The sequence below is a fragment of the Suricata suricatta genome, chromosome 15 (genome assembly GCF_006229205.1).
Source record: "Suricata suricatta isolate VVHF042 chromosome 15, meerkat_22Aug2017_6uvM2_HiC, whole genome shotgun sequence".
NCBI classification, from domain to species: domain Eukaryota; kingdom Metazoa; phylum Chordata; class Mammalia; order Carnivora; family Herpestidae; genus Suricata; species Suricata suricatta.
Window position 1 is genome coordinate 9835452 of NC_043714.1, and position 18110 is coordinate 9853561.

The 18110-nt window shown below is 40.3% G+C and overlaps 1 protein-coding gene across 3 annotated transcripts in view; it reads right to left on the reverse strand.

Annotated features, from left to right (window-relative positions):
- The window catches only part of TOX (thymocyte selection associated high mobility group box), a 303389-nt gene that overhangs the window by 237030 nt on the left and 48249 nt on the right, over positions 1-18110 (reverse strand). The window contains exon 1 of one of the 3 annotated variants that reach the window (XM_029923704.1): positions 11279-11316. The exons of 1 other annotated variant lie outside the window; for it this stretch is intronic. Coding sequence is in view for 1 of the 2 variants with exons in the window: in XM_029923703.1 (XP_029779563.1) it covers positions 3298-3300 (3 nt within the window). In the remaining variant the exon portion in view is untranslated. Of the gene's footprint in view, positions 1-3297; positions 3364-11278; positions 11317-18110 lie in introns of those variants that run through there. One more of the 3 variants, XM_029923703.1, reaches the window with a different exon arrangement.

Sequence of the window (18110 nt, forward strand, 5' to 3'; positions counted from 1 at the left end):
AGGCTCCAGGCTCTGAGCTGTCACCATAGAGCCTGATGCGGAGCTCGAACCCATGGGCCAAAGTTCAACATTTTACCAACTGAGCCACTGAGAATGCTGTATTTTAAATATGCAGCAGAAATACATGAACATATCATTGTAATACTATTTTATATGCATAACTGTTTTCTTACAATTAAGCAAAGCCATGCCAACAGTGTATCCTCACATACAGTGTATTGACTTGCAGTATCCTGGAGTCCGTTTCTGATGAATATTTCGTGCATTTGCAAAGCATACTGGGAGACTCTAGACTATGGAATAGATCCTTCTAAGAAAATCATATATCACATGTAATGTAGAGATACACCACATTACTCCTGCTTATTTATTTTAAAGAATAAATAAGGCTTTGCCTTCTCCACTGAATTTTAAAGTGACTGCCTACACCTGACGTGGTATAATAGCAGTAATTCAGAAAATTAAATTTCAGAATGAATTCAGGCATGGATTTTTGTGGACTGTTCTTAAAACAAAAATCCCAATTTCCCATTTAGTGGAACCCTTTAAGATGCGCCACCAACAATGGGATTATTAATCTTAAATATCCACAGTTATCGTTCTACTAGAGGTAACACAGTCCTCCCAAATTTGACACCCGGTCCTGCCACTCACCAGCTGAGTGACACTGTACATGGTACTCAACATCTCTGCTCCTCAGTTTCTTCTCATAATATTACTATGCATTTCATAGGGACGACATGACAAGCCGTTCCTTGGAATATTAATAATTCACTTCATGAAGGTGTTACATGGCTTAAATGAGCTAATACTTGCCAAGTTCTTAGAAAAAGGCCTGACATGTAAAAGCTCTAAAATAAAATGTTTTAAATGAACACTACTTTCTTTTTTTAAAATGTTTTAATGTTTATATTATTTTTAAGAGAGAGAGAGAGCAGGGGAGGGGCAGAAAGAAAGAGCAGGGGAGGGGGAGAGAGAGAGACAGACAGACAGACAGACAGACAGACAGAATTTGAAGCAGGTTCCTGGCTCTGAGCTGTCAGCACGGAGCCCAACGCGGGGCTTGAACCCACGAACAGCAAGATTGTGACCTGAACCGAAGTTGGACGCTTAACCAACTGAGCCCCGAAGGCACCCCGGATTCTACTTTCATATCAATAACACAGGATCAAAATCTGGGCTTAAGTAATGAAGAGTACAGTTAGACACAGCTCAAGACTTACATAGGTCTAAATATCCTTTGAAATTCAAAAGACAGTAAAACGAATGCTGACTTAATTTCAGAGGATGCCTTTGACATTTCTTGGATGAAGAGACATCATCTCTACTACCAACCCAACCACGGCTGGGTGTCATGGTAACAATTTTGCTTCATGCACAAACACATGCTCGCATTGACCGAGCGACTCACTACTCAAATAAAACCTCCAGAATGCTCACTATTTTGACCTTCCAAATTACAGAAATCCCTTCTTTCTTCCTTTCTTTTAAAATGTTACACTGAAGAGCGCCTGGGTGGCTCAGTGGATTAAGCATCCGACTCTTGATCTCGGCTCAGGTCATGATCTCTCGGTTCCTGGGTTCAAGTCCCACATTAAGCACAGGGCAGTCTCTCTCTCTGCCCCTCACCCACTTGTGCGCCTTCTCTCTCTCTCTCTCTCTCTCTCTCAAAAATAAACGAACAAATAAATAAATAAATAAATAAAATGTTATAATGAAAAAAAAGGTTATCCTCCATAAAACATAAAGGACTTCAAATCCCAAATGAAAAGATCAACAGAACACATTGCTTGCGTTTGCCCACATTCTGCCTCGATTCCTCTCTTGCCGCACCGCCTCTGGTATCTCAGCAGGTTTGTCTGGGAAATATATTGGTCTGCCTCCACCAGAAAAAACATAAAACATAATCTTGACTGTTGGTTCATGCCTTTTATAAGACTAATAATTCAGTTGTCTTATATCCAGAAACGCAGTCTTTATAACATGGTCCGGTCCATACTGACATTTTTATACCATTTTTCTTTAAGTGTCATATATTTCCAATGGCTTTAGGGGAAGAGTTATAGCTCATGAGTCATTGCTTCCTTTATGGAATGCAGGGAATTTGGGTCTAGGCGGGATTGCTGTGGAGAACACATGTACACTGTTTACGGATTTGGGTCTAACCACTGGTCTGGGGGCATTCAGATTCTTAATCTATTTTCATTTAAGAAGAAAATTAAAGCGGTTTCTCTAATGATGTTTTAATGTCACTTTTCTTTTATTAATGTTTATTCATTTTTGAGAGACAGAGACTGAGAGGGGGAAGGGACAGAGAGAGAGGGAGACACAGAATCCAAAGCAGGCTCCAGGCTCTGAGCTGTCAGCACAGAGCCCGACTTGGAGCTCGAACCCACAAATGGAGAGATCATGACTTCAGCCGAAGCCGGGCGCTTAACCGACTGAGCCGCCCGGGCACCCCCTTATGCCACTTTTCTCAGGATGACAGTCATTCAAAAGGATGGAATACTCTTGCCTATTTTATGTAAAGTGAAAAATTCTTTTCTCAGTTCTGAAGAAGTGTGTATATATGTGTGTATATATACATATAAAAATCATGGGTCCTTTTACTAAACATTTTCCAACTTTGCATCTGGAGTCTAGGACTGATTTTAATCATATCAGAAATAATACCAGAGAATGGTGAAGGAGAAGTTAGTGCAACCACTTGAACTAACTTGAAAGTTAATTTTCTGTTTAGCTTTCATAGCTCCATGTGTGAAAACAAATGACCAAAATGATCCAAGAAAACTCTCCAGCACTTTAAAGCTACGTAAGCCTAATAGCAATTTACTTTAATTATTAATCAAATGCTTATCTCATAACACCCATAAATAATTTAAGCTATAATTAACTCTATTATAAACAGCTCATGAATAGACATGAATACAGAAGTCATCAGTAAATAGGATTGTTTTGATCTTTGTGAACTCTTTCCTCTGGCAAACAGAAAACAAGAAAACATTTTTTTTTTGAAAGAAAGAGAGAAAAACAGCAAGAGTTAGAGAGAGGCAGAAAAAGAAGAGAGAGAATCCCAAACGAGCTCCATGCCCAGAACATAGCCCCACACAGGGCTCGATCTCACAACCGTAAGATCACGACCTGAGCTGAAATCAAGAGTCAGACACTTAACCAAATGAGCCACCCAGGCGCCCCAGGAAGAAAACATTTTTAACTACATGACAATTTTAAAGCCTTGTCCAATGTTCCCGAACGTCAGAGAACAGAAACTGTTCACCTTAATACGGCCGATCTTACCATGGTGAGTTCACTGGAAATAACTCCTATGTTAGTGTCATGTAGTCTAAAATTGTCAGGATTCAGTCATTGAAAGAGAAGAAAGGTTGGGGTTTGGTACTAAACCTCTGACAGAGACAAATACATTGTTTCCGAAATATGTTTAGCAACTTTTCCAAGAATAACAACAATAAACAAACATAAAAAAAAACCCAACATAGTTCTGAGAATTATATTAGAGACTAGCCCGTTATAACTTTGAAAAAGGAAGTTTCCTCACCACAAACCAAATACATTCCTTTAAACGTACACTGCCTCGTAAATTACAGATGGCCCTTCCCATGTACTACAGCCACCGCAAACTAACTCATAGACGGGTGAGAGAGGGAAAAAAAAACACACCCAAAAAAACCCCTATTTGGCTACATTGCAAGAGCATACAGTCTTCTGGGACATTCCTCAGACTGCAGACATGCCCACTGAGCTGGTGGGATGGCCAGTTTGCTGGCTTACTTCGGACACCACTAGAGCTGTTGCAACACTAGGCTTGCTGTGAACTCAAAGGGGAGCTGTGCTGCAATCAGCTGCAAACAGGCCACAGGGGACAAGCACTGTTGTAAACCAACGGGAGCCTTACCCTTGGATCAACAGTACCACGCCGGGACCAGATGAGTTCATTATTCTCCAAGATGTACCCCCAAGGAGGGCTTTCTCTGCCTCCTTTCCTCAACCATGCCATTTTCTCACGCCTGAGCTTCTGAATAAAGACCAAGGGCCCACATATGCCCTGCCCCCACGTTTCGCCTTTTTGCATGAGTCTGCGACAGACAGACTTCCGGGTAACAAAAATGGCTGCGGCCAGGGCGCGAGGCCAGGGCTAGGAAGTGAAGACTCAAGTGTGGCCGCCGCAGGTGAGCACACATTTGAGCCTAAATGAACTGAACTGAAGAGAGAGGCCAGAAGCAGATACCACTACATGTGGGAAATGCGATCTGTGGATAAGGTGCCATGAGGGGAAAACGTCAGATCCCTTCCTCACACCGTAGTCAGAATATCATTGGTCCAATATTTTGAAAGCAAAAAGAGAGAGAGAGAGAGAGAGAGAGAGAAAGCACTTTAATTTCAAAGTGAAAAGGCCTTTCTAAGCATCACCAAAAAACTCTCTCTAAAAGTCTGAATCTCCCGAACCATCAACTGGGTCTATGTTCCTCACACTTGCTTACTTTACGAGAACTCTCCTGTCTCCAAGTGTTGTCTGTCTGTCCTATCCGGCAACTACAGACTTCCCAACCAGACTTTAGGGAAAGACAGGTCAGGATATAAGGACAGCATCTGGACACCATTCTGGAAAGACACTGGCCATAAATTACAGAAGTTTAAGTTATCCTTTGGAAGTCCTAAAATAATTTTACTTGAAGTAACATCCAGGGGACAGCAGGATATAAGAACCCTGTTCATAAATATTTCTTTTGGCAAAGAGATCAAAACATTTCACGAAGTAGCCCATCAAAATTAGTAAAGATTAATAGTTTTTAAAGTTTTGACTGGAAGGTTTTCCAAACCAGGAGCCCCAAGAAGTGTACTGATATCATTACAACAACACTGATAAGACCGTCCCTTAGGAAAATGCCTGAGACTAAACTTGTTAGGTGCTATTGACGATGTTCTTAGGGCTGTGGTTATAATTTCCCTCAACGCCAACCTCTGGTGTGAAAACAAACAATGCGTGAACCTTGGTATTCTTTTCTGATTAAAGGGTGAAATTTTACCTTATAGAAACCCAAGGAAAAATGTTTGCTGTCATGTGTCATTCACCCTAGGAAAGGAAGCTACATCAATGCAGAAATCGCCACTATTTGTTAGATTAACCGGAAAGCCACATCCCACCTATTCAGGAAGTTTCTGATAAAGAACCCAACGGCACAGGTTCTAGGCTCCCATGAGGAACTAGGAAAAGGCAAAAAACAATCAGTCTTTGCAACAAGTTAAATCTCGCTTCACTTTACCAACCACTTGGGAAGAGTTAATAAGGTCATGACCTGTGTCTAAAAAAATTATCAGCTGACTTTCAACAATAGCTAATATATAGAAACTAGTCCATCCTTTCCCAATGTAAGAATTTGAATGTCATCCCTCAAAGACAGAGTATGAATAATGTCCTTTGATTTAGACTTGAAGACACGAAGTGGTAAATTTATATTGAAATACAAATATCATACAGGGAAAGTGTTTAAATATAAAATGCAAAGTATGTTGTAAAACTTCCTATTGCTAGCTAGCGAATACATTTTGTAAAACAAAACCATTCATGTACAAAGAGCTAGCATTTACTCTACCTCTGACTTTACACTAAGCCCCTCGCAAGTATGATTTACACACAATCAAAGGCAGGGTCACGGTCTACATTTCATTGGTTTGTTGTGAAAATTAAAAAGTTATTATGTAAAAAATGCTTGGAACAATGTCTGGGACGTCAGAGTCATTCAATAAATATTATTTCATAGTATCTCACTTAATTGCCGCAACAAACATCCTGAGCTCTAGTATTATTATATAGCTTGCCTCAAGCAACATCCTCTTCCTAATGAGCCTATGCTTATAACTGTGCTCTTCCTGAATATAAATAAGTACTATATTCTGTCCTCTCTTCGTTTTCCTCTGTGTTTGTCACCACACAGGCTACGTAAACACAACAGTTTGTATCTGAATGACATCTATTTATACATGACATACATAAACGCTGGAAGAAAATGCGTGCTGAGTGGTGGAATTACATATTATTAGAGCTGTATTTTCCATATTTTCTGCAAGTAACATGTATTCCTTTAATAATCAGCTACTTATAAAGAGCTTCAAAAATCTTAAATCATGAAAACTTTAAGAAGTTTTGAGTGCTTCATATTATTTACTATCAAGATGTACACAGATTCTTTTTTAGTAACTGATTATTAGAGCAAATTATTTTTTTTAGGCATTGGTGGGTACAGAACTTTCATGTTGGGGGCACCTGGGTAGCTCAGTGGGCTGAGCGTCTGACTTCGGCTCAGGTCATGATCTTGTGGTTCATGAGTTCGAGACATGCCTCGGACTCTGCTGACAGCTCAGAGCCTGGAGCCTGCTTCGGATTCTGTGTCTCCCTCTCTCTTTCTCTGCCCCTCCCCTCCTTCTCTCCCTCTCCCTCTCTCTCTCTTAAAAATAACATTAAAAAATTAAAACAAAAACAAAAAGTTCATGCTATACTATTTCAAACACTCCTGATTCCTGAAGGTTGGACAGCAGAAAAATTACTTTCAATATTATTTGGAAACATCCAGAGGATGCCCAGGAATGTGGACCACACACAGGCCAGTCCCTGCTCTAGGAGCAGGGAGAATCAGACTCTGTAGATGTGGGATGAGTGTCTCTGTCCTGGTTTAAAAGTCTTCTTTCGACACTGGTTTGCATATTACTTGGAGGACTGAAGAAAAAGCAAATGAAACATGTCAGCATAGATATCATCGCCTTTTAGCTCAAGTTGATCTACATAAATGGGCTGGGAAGGAATGAATTCTCTGGGGCTGCAGAGACGGGGGCAGGCTTGCACGTGGAGGGTGGACTGGCCCACCCCCTCGAGGTCGAGGGTGCTGGCCGCCTGGGAGGGCTGAGTTTGGTAAAGAGCTTGGCTTTACAGGGGTAGAACTGAGGAGAGTTTTCAGGAATATGTTCTCAAAAGGACACAGAGGTGGGAAAGAATATGGTATGTGTGGGTCACTCTGAGCGGTCCAGCCTGAGTAAGTGGGGCCGTGGGGAGGGAGGCAGGGGGAGCAGGGGAGGCTGAGGTCGGACCTGGCCAGGCAGCCGGAGGGGCTGGGCCCTCACGCCCGGTACTGGAAGGAGGCACCCTGACAATTTCCTTTCTCCCTTTTTTCTCTTTGGAGATACTGAGTTTAGGAAGAAAGCCAGCCTCTCTCTCAAAATTATGGGAAAGCCCTTGCTAATGATGCACCAGCGATAGGCGTTCCTGACGTAAGCAGCCTGCTGTTAATCCTTAAATCTCGAGTTTTCTGAGTCAGAAAGTCCATTCCCCAGTCTCCGAAGAGGGGCCAACAAGTTCCCCAGTGCCACGGCCCACCTAGAACTCTTTCCCTCACACCAGTGTCCAGCAAGAGCTTCCTGTACCCAAAGCCTTTTGTGTGTTTGCCATTAACAAACAAACAAACAAAAAACTCTGGCCATTTTCTAAAAGTCAGTTAAAAAGATCAGAGTTTAAGGGTAGAGGAATTTAACAGTGAGCTCGGGGTATCAAGAGAGACGCCCAGCTCAGGCCTTCATTCAGTCCCGCTCAGAGAGCCACCCCGACAATTTCCGAGCAAGGAAAGGAAAAGGCAGGACCTTTCTAGAACATTCGAGGCAAGAAGGTAAAACACTCTTAAGAGTAGCAAGAGGAATCTGGCCAAAGAAGATGTGAATTCATCTCCACTCTGGGGCACTGGCAGCTTGCCTGTTAGTTTGTAGAGCAGAAGAGGTAGAAGTATTTTATTTCATTTTATTTATTTATTTATTTATTTATTTTTAATTTTAATTTTTTTGAGAGAGAGGTTACAAGTGAGCGAGGGGAGAGAGAGGGAGAGGAAGAGAAAGAGAAGGGGGCTTATCCAAAGTGGGGCTCGAACTTGTGAACTGTGAGATCATGACCTGAGCCAAAGTCCAATATTTAACCTACTGAGCCATGCAGGTGCCCTGGTCTTTTTTTTTTTTTTTTTTTTTTTTAAGAAAAATGTTTAACATTTACTATTGAGAGACAGAGACAGACAGAGCATGAGCATGGGAGGGGCAAAGAGAGAGAGGAAGACAGAATCTGACGCAGGCTCTGGGTTCTGAGCTGTCAGCACAGAGCCCAATGCTGGGCTCGAACTCACAAGCTACGAGATCACAACCTGGGTCAAAATCGGATGTTTAACTGCCTGATCCACGCAGGTGCCCAGAAGTCTTTTAAAAAGATAAGTACAGGTAACCAGGAAGTAAGAGATAGTTTGCTAGAAGTAACTATTTTCTAGAGTATGGAAAAAAAGACCCACAAAAGCATAATACCTTCTTAATCTCCTTCCCGTATGCCACCAAAGTTAAAATAAAATCAAGTCCATCCACGTACAGGTTTCCTTCCTAAATAAAAGTCTGAGACAGTGGAAGAGTCTTTGGGGGTCAACTGAAGATCAGGGAAGCCCACCCCAGATCTGATGCCTGGCATGGAGTGAGAACAATTTAGTTGGAAAGTAAAGAGAAGAAGAAAGTCTTTTGTTGTTTTAAACCTTCTCTTATGAAGGACTATTACCTAGTTAGTACAGAGTGGAAAAGGAGAAATAAAAAAGAGCCAGCAACAAATGCATTTTCTTTAAACAAATTAATACTGATACTGTTTCTTAAAGGTCCACACAGTAGCCTACTGTCAAATTAGAAAGCATGGATTTATATTATTATTCGAGAAAGAATTCTGTATCAGGAGGCCCATATTTCAACGCAGAAAGGATTACATTATTTGTCAAGGAAAACACATTACTCTTTGGAAAACAGAAAAGTTGACCTTGGCAAACCGTTAGTGAAATTGTTCCCTTCTTGATGTCCCTAACAGGCAGTGTGGGGGGAGCACATATTTAGTTCTGCTCTGTGGCACTGTTTCAGAAGAACTCTCATTACTGTAGCTAGAAATGAGTAGGGAACATCTAGAAAATAGTTCACATTACAGTGTTGGGAAGTGATTGAATTCTTGTTTCCACCCTTTACATATTAGGTAGTAAAAAACAGATTTTGGTAGTAAATAGCTCTGGCTTAATGCAAGTTTATCTTTTCCCCTTGATCGACCATGGTTATTTTTTACATAATTAGAAATAAATAAAAACAAGCATTCATTCTTTGATCAAGTTCTAAAATTGTGTCACAGTTTCCCATTTTATTGGGATGCTATTACCTTATCATTCCGCTTTGTTCCAAGGGGCAATACCACTCCTTTTATAATAATTTATAACAGACTGTCAAATTTTATCTATGCAAAATTTTGTAGCCTCCTGTATCTCTAGGTCTCTGTCTACAGATTAGTCAAATCCACCCCCAACAGATTTTCTTATCCTACACTTCCCTTTGTCCTTATCTCTCTGGCTCCCAGTCTCACTACTGTTCTTGGTTTTACTATTCAAGATGATAATCAAAAGACAATAATAATAATAGCAAATATTTGTTGAGTGCCAGCAACTCTTTGGGAGCAACCTTTGCACGTTATGCTATTCAACTCTCTCAGCAACATCCTCATTAGATAATACTGTTGTCACTGCTATAAATGAGGAAGGCAGGTCTCCCAAGACCGTGACTCTGACTTGCTAGCATTACAAAGCTCCTAATGGCTGGATTAAGGACATTTATTTCTCAGGCACAACGCTGACTGATCCTTCCCGAAGGCAAACTAGACCTTGCCGTCTAGTCCCCTTCATTTGTTCTGTTGATGATGAGACATGAACCCAACCCCACCCACCAAAGCTAGCTGGAGAACAGCTCTACCATGGTGGGGGGAAAAAACGCAATGGAGTTTTTCATGCTATGTGTCCTTCCCTTTTATCACTCCTTACTCAAAATCTACCAGTAAAGCTCCATCTTTTGTGATTTACTGAGAAATGAGTCAGCAGGGATTACAGGAGATTACTAAGAGATTGTAGAGTAAAAATGACGGACTGTAAGACAAGGCAAAATAGGAGAGGAAAACAGATTTTCTTTCAAAATTGCAAGCCAAGTCTGCATTTGAGTGTGTGGGTGATCAAAATATGTTATAAATGACTGGATCAAGGTAGGACGAATGGCAATGCTTTAGCTTCTGAATGATCACCAACACCAAATGCAATCAAAGCAACTGGTGCTGAGCAAGAAAAGGCGAACAATATTATCAGAGGATTTAAAACAATTTGAGGTAAAGCAACGCCATGAACCATTTCACCCCCTGAGAATAGAGATACGGCCTCTATCTCTAAAAGATAACGTGGAGTGAAGGTTTAGTAATTACCTGGCGTTTCCTCTCTTTGATGGTCTCAGTCTTCTGTAATTTCCTCTACCACAATTTTTAAATATATTTTTTTAAATGTTTATCTGGCAAAAATCCCCTCTGTTCCCCTACCCCATAGTCCCTCGCTACCAGCAAAACTTCCACTTGGCCTTCAGCAGCCTTAACCAGTTTCATATCGGCCAAGTGATCTGGTAAGAAGACAACAAGCCCTTGAATAAAACCCGTTCCTTTACATTTGGTCATTGCACCATTCTTTCTTACATAAAGTGATGAGAGCAGGACTCAGCAGGTCCGGGACTATGACCTTGGACGTCACCATGCAGGAGGAAGGCAGAGCTGGAGAAAAGCAGACACTAGTCTCCTGCCCGAGCTGGGGGTCCAGAAGGCCAATGGCAGAGCAAACTGATACCCCTCTCCGGCAACCTTCGTGGCTCTTCTGTTCAGACTCAAAGCCTGGTTTTTTTTTTATTTAAAAATTTTTATTAATTCATTTTCATTGAGATTTTACAAACTCAAAATCTCATTTTCCCAAACTAAACACAACTACAAGAAGCCTCCAGTACAGCATTTTGGGGTCCCCACTGTCTCTAACCCCGGGGAACAAAACAAAACAAAACACAGTAGGCTTCACATGACCTTTCTTTAACACAGCCAAAGGCTTTTTTTTGTTGTTAAAACCCAAACCTAAAAGTAAAGTAGAAAGCTAGTAGGAGCTACAAAAATATAGAAATAGGGGCACCTGGGTGGCTCAGTTGGTTAAGTGTCTGACCTCGGCTCAGATCATGATCTTGTGGTTCGTGGGTTCGAGCCCCGTGGCGGCTCTGTGCTGACAGCTCGGAGCCTGGAGCCTGCTTCGGATTCTGTGTCTCCCTCCCTCTCTCTCTCTCTCTCTTTGCTCCACCCCCGCCTGTGCTCTGTCTCTATCTCTCAAAAATACAATAAACATTAAAAAAAAAAATAAAAATACAGAAATAATACCTGTTACTGTCATAACACTGCTTCCCGGAGTTGTTCATTTGCCTTCTCTCTCTCTTTCTCTCTCTCTCTGTGTCTAAACTCACATGAGCACACATCCTTTCTTTGGGCTTCTATAAATATTTATTGAGTACTTAACCACTCACCAAGCACCTTGCCAGAACTGAGAAAACGAGGATGAATACGACAAGTTTGTCCAGCTTTAAGAATTCAAGGCAAGTAGATAAGCCTTACAAATTGACAAAGAGCCACAAAGCAGGGTGTTAAGTGCCTTAGTGTGGTGGCAGGAAGAGGGTAGTAGCAGTGGAAAGGAAGGAGGTCCTAACTCCCCAGGGTTTGGGGGACCCTCCGTGGGAGTAAATTTTTAAAAGACACTGAAAGAGTGAGTACAATCTTGTGAGGTAGACGAAGGGGGGTTGGGGGGGTGTCTGAAGAATTAGCTCTTAGAGCAAATATCAGCAGGAGGGGGAGTTGGAGTGACTGCTCAAGAACACAGAATCATTTTATTAATATGGAAAATCAGACTGGATAATGAAATAGGCATTGGGCTTGGAGGTAGCCAGGGAGTAAGGGAGGAGACAGTTTCTACTTAAAGTTCTTCTATCAGTGTAGTTACCAGAGTGGCCCTTTTGGATGGTCATAAATAGCTACCTGGTCTAAGTAGACAGCTTAAAGGGATACCTTTTCTTTTTTTAAATGGGTCATCTTTTCTTTTTTTATGTTTTTTATTTATTTTTGAGACAGAGAGAGGCAGTGGGAGCAGGGGAGGGTCAGAGAGAAAGGGAGGCACAGAATCAGAAGCAGGCTCCAGACTCTGAGCTGTCAGCACAGAGCCTGATGCGGGGCTCAAACCCACGAACTGTGAGATCATGATCTGAGCCAAAGCTGGACGCTTAACCGACTGAGCCGCCCCGGTGCCCCAAATGGGTCATCTTTTCGATGTAAAAAAAGGTACTGAAGAGCAAGTATTGTTTTATACTCGCTGCCCAGTGACCGAGGCTGAAACAATCCCACAATTCCTCGAATTCTCTCTACTAGTCAAGTCCATATATATTGCCTTCTTCTTTCCTCAACAATATAGTCTGTTATGGTTATTTACTAGAGACAGTCGATAGTGGCTATTTACTACTGTGAGAGGCAGACAGACAGACAGTTAAAATTATAGAAAAAAAAGGAAATCAGACCTATCATCAAGCTTTAAGTCTGTTGTGATATTAGCTTCATTCCTGAGAAAACAGGCTAAATTCTCTACATGATTTAATACCTTTAACAAGGAAGTAAAGTCATATGACTCCATAGTAAATGGGGGGGAAAGTTTATGAGTTTATCTTTTTATGTTTTCCTGTTTGGAGTCAAAGACAGTTTGTAAAACATACCTTCTGAAAAGCTGTGTTCTTAGGCCTTAAAATGCACATTTCTAACTGATACAAGTTACAGGATGCTAACTCCTGAAACTGTGTGTGTTCTTCAATAGGACTACTTAAAAATTAAGAATTAGGAACGTGAGCATCTTTATCAGACACTGCAACTTCCAACATTCATCCAATGTGGGTGAAGACAGGGGGGTTGGCTTGTAGCAGAATCAGGAAAGGAAGCAAAGATCAACCACTACAGGTTCAGGGCTAACCACCGCTTGGTTTTATGTCTTTCATCTGGCGAAAAACTTGCAAATTTTTTTTGTTCCAGAGGACGGAACATTAGCCAGACCGTTCTAATGCTGGGATTCCTTGACGAAAGATACCGATTTTTACTAAGAGCGGAGCTTTTAGACTCAGTCTTGACTCTCAAAGAATATGCCAGTTTCGTGCTTCTGAAAATCATCATTGTAAATCACATAAATGGAAATGTCTACGGACATATTTAAGTAAAGAAAAACATGCTTAATTTCTTCTGCTGTGATGATGTATATACCTGAGCTACGCTCTGCGTTCCTCCAGGGCCAATGTTGTCCTAAATGTACCACAGAGAGAATAAAAGTCTTTAGAAAGGACATAAGTTTAAAATCCTTTGACTAATTCCACTGGGATTATTCAAGTGCTTGGAAGGGGAGGAGTGAAAGCAAGGGTAGAAAGGAGACAGATATTAGTGCCTGTTGTAATTACTATGTTCCCCATGGTCTGAAATGCTAAAAATGAATGTTTCCTCTATTACGAAGATATAAACCTTTCTCACTGCAAAGCTATTAGCATATATAATGCACATGTCTGAAAATCCTGCCTTCTCTGTCATTCTTCTTAGACCTTTAGGGACCTGGGTTATTGTATAGTCCTGAATTATAGCCAAAGCATAATTCGTAATCCTGTGCTTTTCCAGCATATTTTTAAAAAATCAGTTTAAGCAATTTTACTGACATTTAATGGTTCAGCCCTTTCCAACTAATTAGAATGTTTGCATTGCCTGGAGGGAAAAAAAACCCTGCTATAAACTTACAAAACAGAAGACACGTGAATATACTTCACCGAGGGCCAGCATTTCTACCAAGATGATTTAAAAATGTAATTCTAGGAATTTATTAATGTAATATTTCTTTAAAAATAAACAAGCTTCTCAAAAGTCAAAACATATATAAACTCTTGATCTGCATGCACCATTCGAGGGCATACAAAGTCACAGGAAAATGAATGACATTAATTTGGACCTTTTGTACAAATACATTTCCTTCTGTATTTTAGGGGCAGAAATTGTACCTTAACATACTCGAGATTTTCTCTCTGATTTCAGTGCTTTCACCTCAAAGGTAGAATAAAACAAGAAGTCTTACTTCCCCTATTCAGTGTTATTTCAATCTATGTCAATTTAGCATATTCGAGAGAGTCTGTATAATTTTTAAAAATAAAAGGACCATTCTAATGTTAATTTGGATCAATCTTCCAAACATATGATTCTGCGTTTCTAAAAGGGGCCCTCTTGAGGGGGCTTTTTAAAGCTGAACAAAAAAGCACCCCGAGGCCGCCCAATTCACATTTAACCTACTTACATGAAAAAGGAACTGCTTTGGTTAAGAATAAACTTCCACAAGCTCAGGTTCAAGCGAAACCCGCCAGCACATTAGTGAGGAAATGAGACAGCAAATAGTAACTCCTTTCATACCAGCAAAAGAATACTGTATTTATTTAAAACAGTTGGCAGAAATACTCGTTTTAATTAAGTTACATTTACTGAAATAACATTTTCATAATTAAAAAAAAATAACCCCGTTCTCCCAAAGAGCTAGCAAAAAATAATCACAGTGACTTTAAATGGGCAAAGGAGGGACGCGCTGGTGAGAATAAATGGGACTAATTTGGATTACGACTGTGCGTGAGTTTGGTGGTTTTCAGTGATTCAGAAGCAATCATTATCCTCTGTTGCCCCTGCAAAGTTAATACGACGTCGCTAGCAAGTTTTGTTATTCGTGATTTTTTTAGAGGAAGTAACTGAGGGCAAGTTTCCGATCTTACTATATTTTTATTACTTGCATATTGGAATCCTAGAACACTAGTTCAGATCAGACCAAAGATAGTAAAATCGGACCTCTTCCTTTTCCAAATAAGGAAACTTGAGTCCAGAAAAGTTAAACGACTCGTCCTTAACCATTTAGCTAGTTACAAAGGCTAAGTCTGGAACTCAAGAGGATTTTCCACAGAACAGCTTTGTCACAGAGCCAAGCATTTATACCTTCATAGACGACAGAAGGAAAAAGAAAATGGCACACCCTCTCTGTGGACTAAAATAGAAACAAAATTCCACTCCAAGGTAAGGTTCAGTCTCTTTCACTCTCGGCTCCCTCCTTCTACAAGGTCACAAGAGAGCTGAAGTTCATGGACTGCAGGGAACAAAAACTGCCAGATATTCAGGTGAAATCTCACATATTGGCAAAACCGATGAGTGGACAATACGTTGCCATGATTTACCCACGCCGGCTTACGGGAAAGCAACATTCTCCGTGAAATAAGCAAGCATACAATTAGGACTGCCGTGTTTGTCCAAACAGACAGAAGGGAGCCAAATTGGTCAAATGGTCCACATCGGGTAGGGAAGCCACACAGCAAAAAAGGAGGCACATTTAAAAGAGGAAGAAAAGTGCACCAAAACCGTGGGGAACACAGACCCACACTCTCGCTTCTTGGAGGCTGCTGAATGCTGGTCTTGTGAAGAGTAAAAAGCATTAGATGGTATTACAGAGCCCCATAAAATCTCCCCCAGTCAGGAAAGGGCTTCAACTAGTTTCATACATGGGTTGCTGGATAATTTATGAGCAATAAAGCCAAGACTAGGAAGTTTGTACCAAAGGAACGCATCATTAGCATCCTTTTCAATTACTGGGTCAAATCAAAGTACAAATGAGGGAAACGACCATACAACAGTTGTCTTTTTTTTTTTTTTCTTTTTTTAGAAGGAGAGAGACAGGGTGCTCTGAGGACAGGGGCAGAGAGAGCGGGAGAGAAAGAATTTTAAGCAGGCTCCACATGTGGGCTTGATCCCATGACCCTTGGGATCATGACTTGAGCAAAAATCAAGATTCAGACGCTCAACCAACTGAGCCACCCAGATGCCCCAACAGTTGCCTTTTGAGAACAGATTAATAATGTATCAACTGCTTACAAGCTTAACTGCAGTACAAAAATCTAATAACAAGTACAAATTAAAGCATAGAGTACTAAATATCCATCACAGTGACTAACAAAAAAGAGCTCCTGATTTTTACTCATCCCCTCAAATTATTTGTCTGCACAACTCAAATCAACAGATTCCACAAGTTCTTTGCATTGCAACATCTCCTCCAATTCTTTTAGTAACATTTATTACTTTTTCTGCTCCGCAAAATGTGGACTTGAATCATAGTCTGAAGGCTATCTAAACTCATAGGCCCTAACTACTACTGTTAAAGGAAAAAAACAAACATTCTCCCAAAAAGTCTACTTTCCAAATTAATTTCCCTGTTCACTATCAATTATTCTCAACTTACATGCTTCGAGGTCAAACTGCTTATGACCAAAAGCTCATTATGACTAAAATGCAGCAAAAGTTAATGTTAGTAAAAATAATATATTGGGATTGAGCCCACAATGGCAACCACACAAACTGCACCGCACAGATCGCGAATGTGCCTGGAGATATTAATAGATATTGGGGTGAAGGAGGAGAAGGTCACAAGAAATACTTAGTTAAATCAACTTGAATAAGTACCTTTTCTACAGACCTTCTTAGTACTGTTTAATGTCACCACAAACCCAAAAGAAGGAGAGTTGGTATGCTATTATTTTTTAAACTTATTTAAGTATAGAAAAATCAAATTTCCAAGGATTCTTCTTCATTTGTGGTAAAGGAAAAAAAGGATCTCAAAGATATAGCTTAGCGAATGTTCCAATTTAAAACTATAAGAAGAACAACATAACACATTATTTCTAAACAAGCTCCCTCCTTCCAAATGCATTGAGGGAAACTGAAGCTTACATTTTCCCCAAGTTGGCTGACCCAAAGCTACTCTTCTTTGTAAGTAGAGGAGACAGAAATCACTCCAAGAATCAGGGTCCTTCCATTACAAAAAACAAAGAAGGCTCACTCCTATTAAAAATTCCATCCCTGGGATGCCATGCTGGCTCAGTCACAGGAACACAGGACTCTTGATCTGGGGGTTCTGAGTTCAAGTGCCAGATTGGGTGTAGAGATTACTTACAAGCAAAATCTTAAGCAACACAAAACCAACCAACCAAACAAACAAACAAAACCCCATCCCAGATTAGAATGGTGGGCACAAGTTTAAAAAAATGAAGACTTACTATTACCTATTTAATTTGCATATCTGACACAATAAAGATTTTTCCTACGCTTTTCTTTCATGGCAAATGACAATTCATTCCTTGGCTTTCCAAAATATAAAATCATGTCTGTCATTTCACTTCCAGCTTGAAAGGCATAATTATAATAGTAATTACTGTGTACAATTATTATGGATAAAATGAGTAATCTAACTTTGTGAATTGGGAAAGAACCTTGTAATATTAGACCTTATAAATGGGGACAATAATAACAAGAGTTTATAAACACAATGTTCTCTTGGCCATGCCTGGCACGTAAAAAGTGATGTAGGTGGTTGACATAATTATGTGTACCATACATTTATATAAGAACTCTTTCTTTCATATTTAGCTTTCACATAGGTTTTCTGAAGACTTCTGGAAATGTTTATCATTAATGCAACGAAACATATTCATGAACTCTGAATCATGGAAATAATGATTGTTTTAAAGGTAGAAAAACAACTTTTCCCAATGTCCAATAATAATCACATTCTCCGTGACAGGTTATGGGGCATGGAATTGAATTTATAATATAATCCCAATACCCAGAGAGCCTCCACTCAGGTCTAGTGGAGAGAAATTCTAATAAAGGAGGAGGGGGAGGCAGAGAAGAAAACAAGGAGAAGAAAGAGGTGAAGGAAAAAGGGAGAAAAGGAGGAGGATGAAGAAAGAAGAGAAAGGGGCAGGGAAAGAAGGAGAGAAAAGGAAAAAAGAGAAAGAAGAGGAAGAAAAAAGAAAAAGAATAAAAAGAAACGTAACTTTTTTAAAAGTTTATTTATTTCTTTTGAGAGAGACAGAGAGTATGTGTGAGCAGTGGAGGGGCAGAGATAGGGAGAGAGAGAGAGAGAGAGACAGAGACAGAGACAGAGAGAGAGAGAGGGAGACCTCCAAGCAGGCTCCCCAATGTCAGTACAGAACTGATGCTGGGCTCAAACTCCCAAACCAAGCGATTATGACCTGAGCCGAAATCAAGAGTCAGACACTTAACCAACTGAGCCACGTAGGCAACCCTTTTTATTTATTTATTTATTTATTTATTTATTTATTTATTT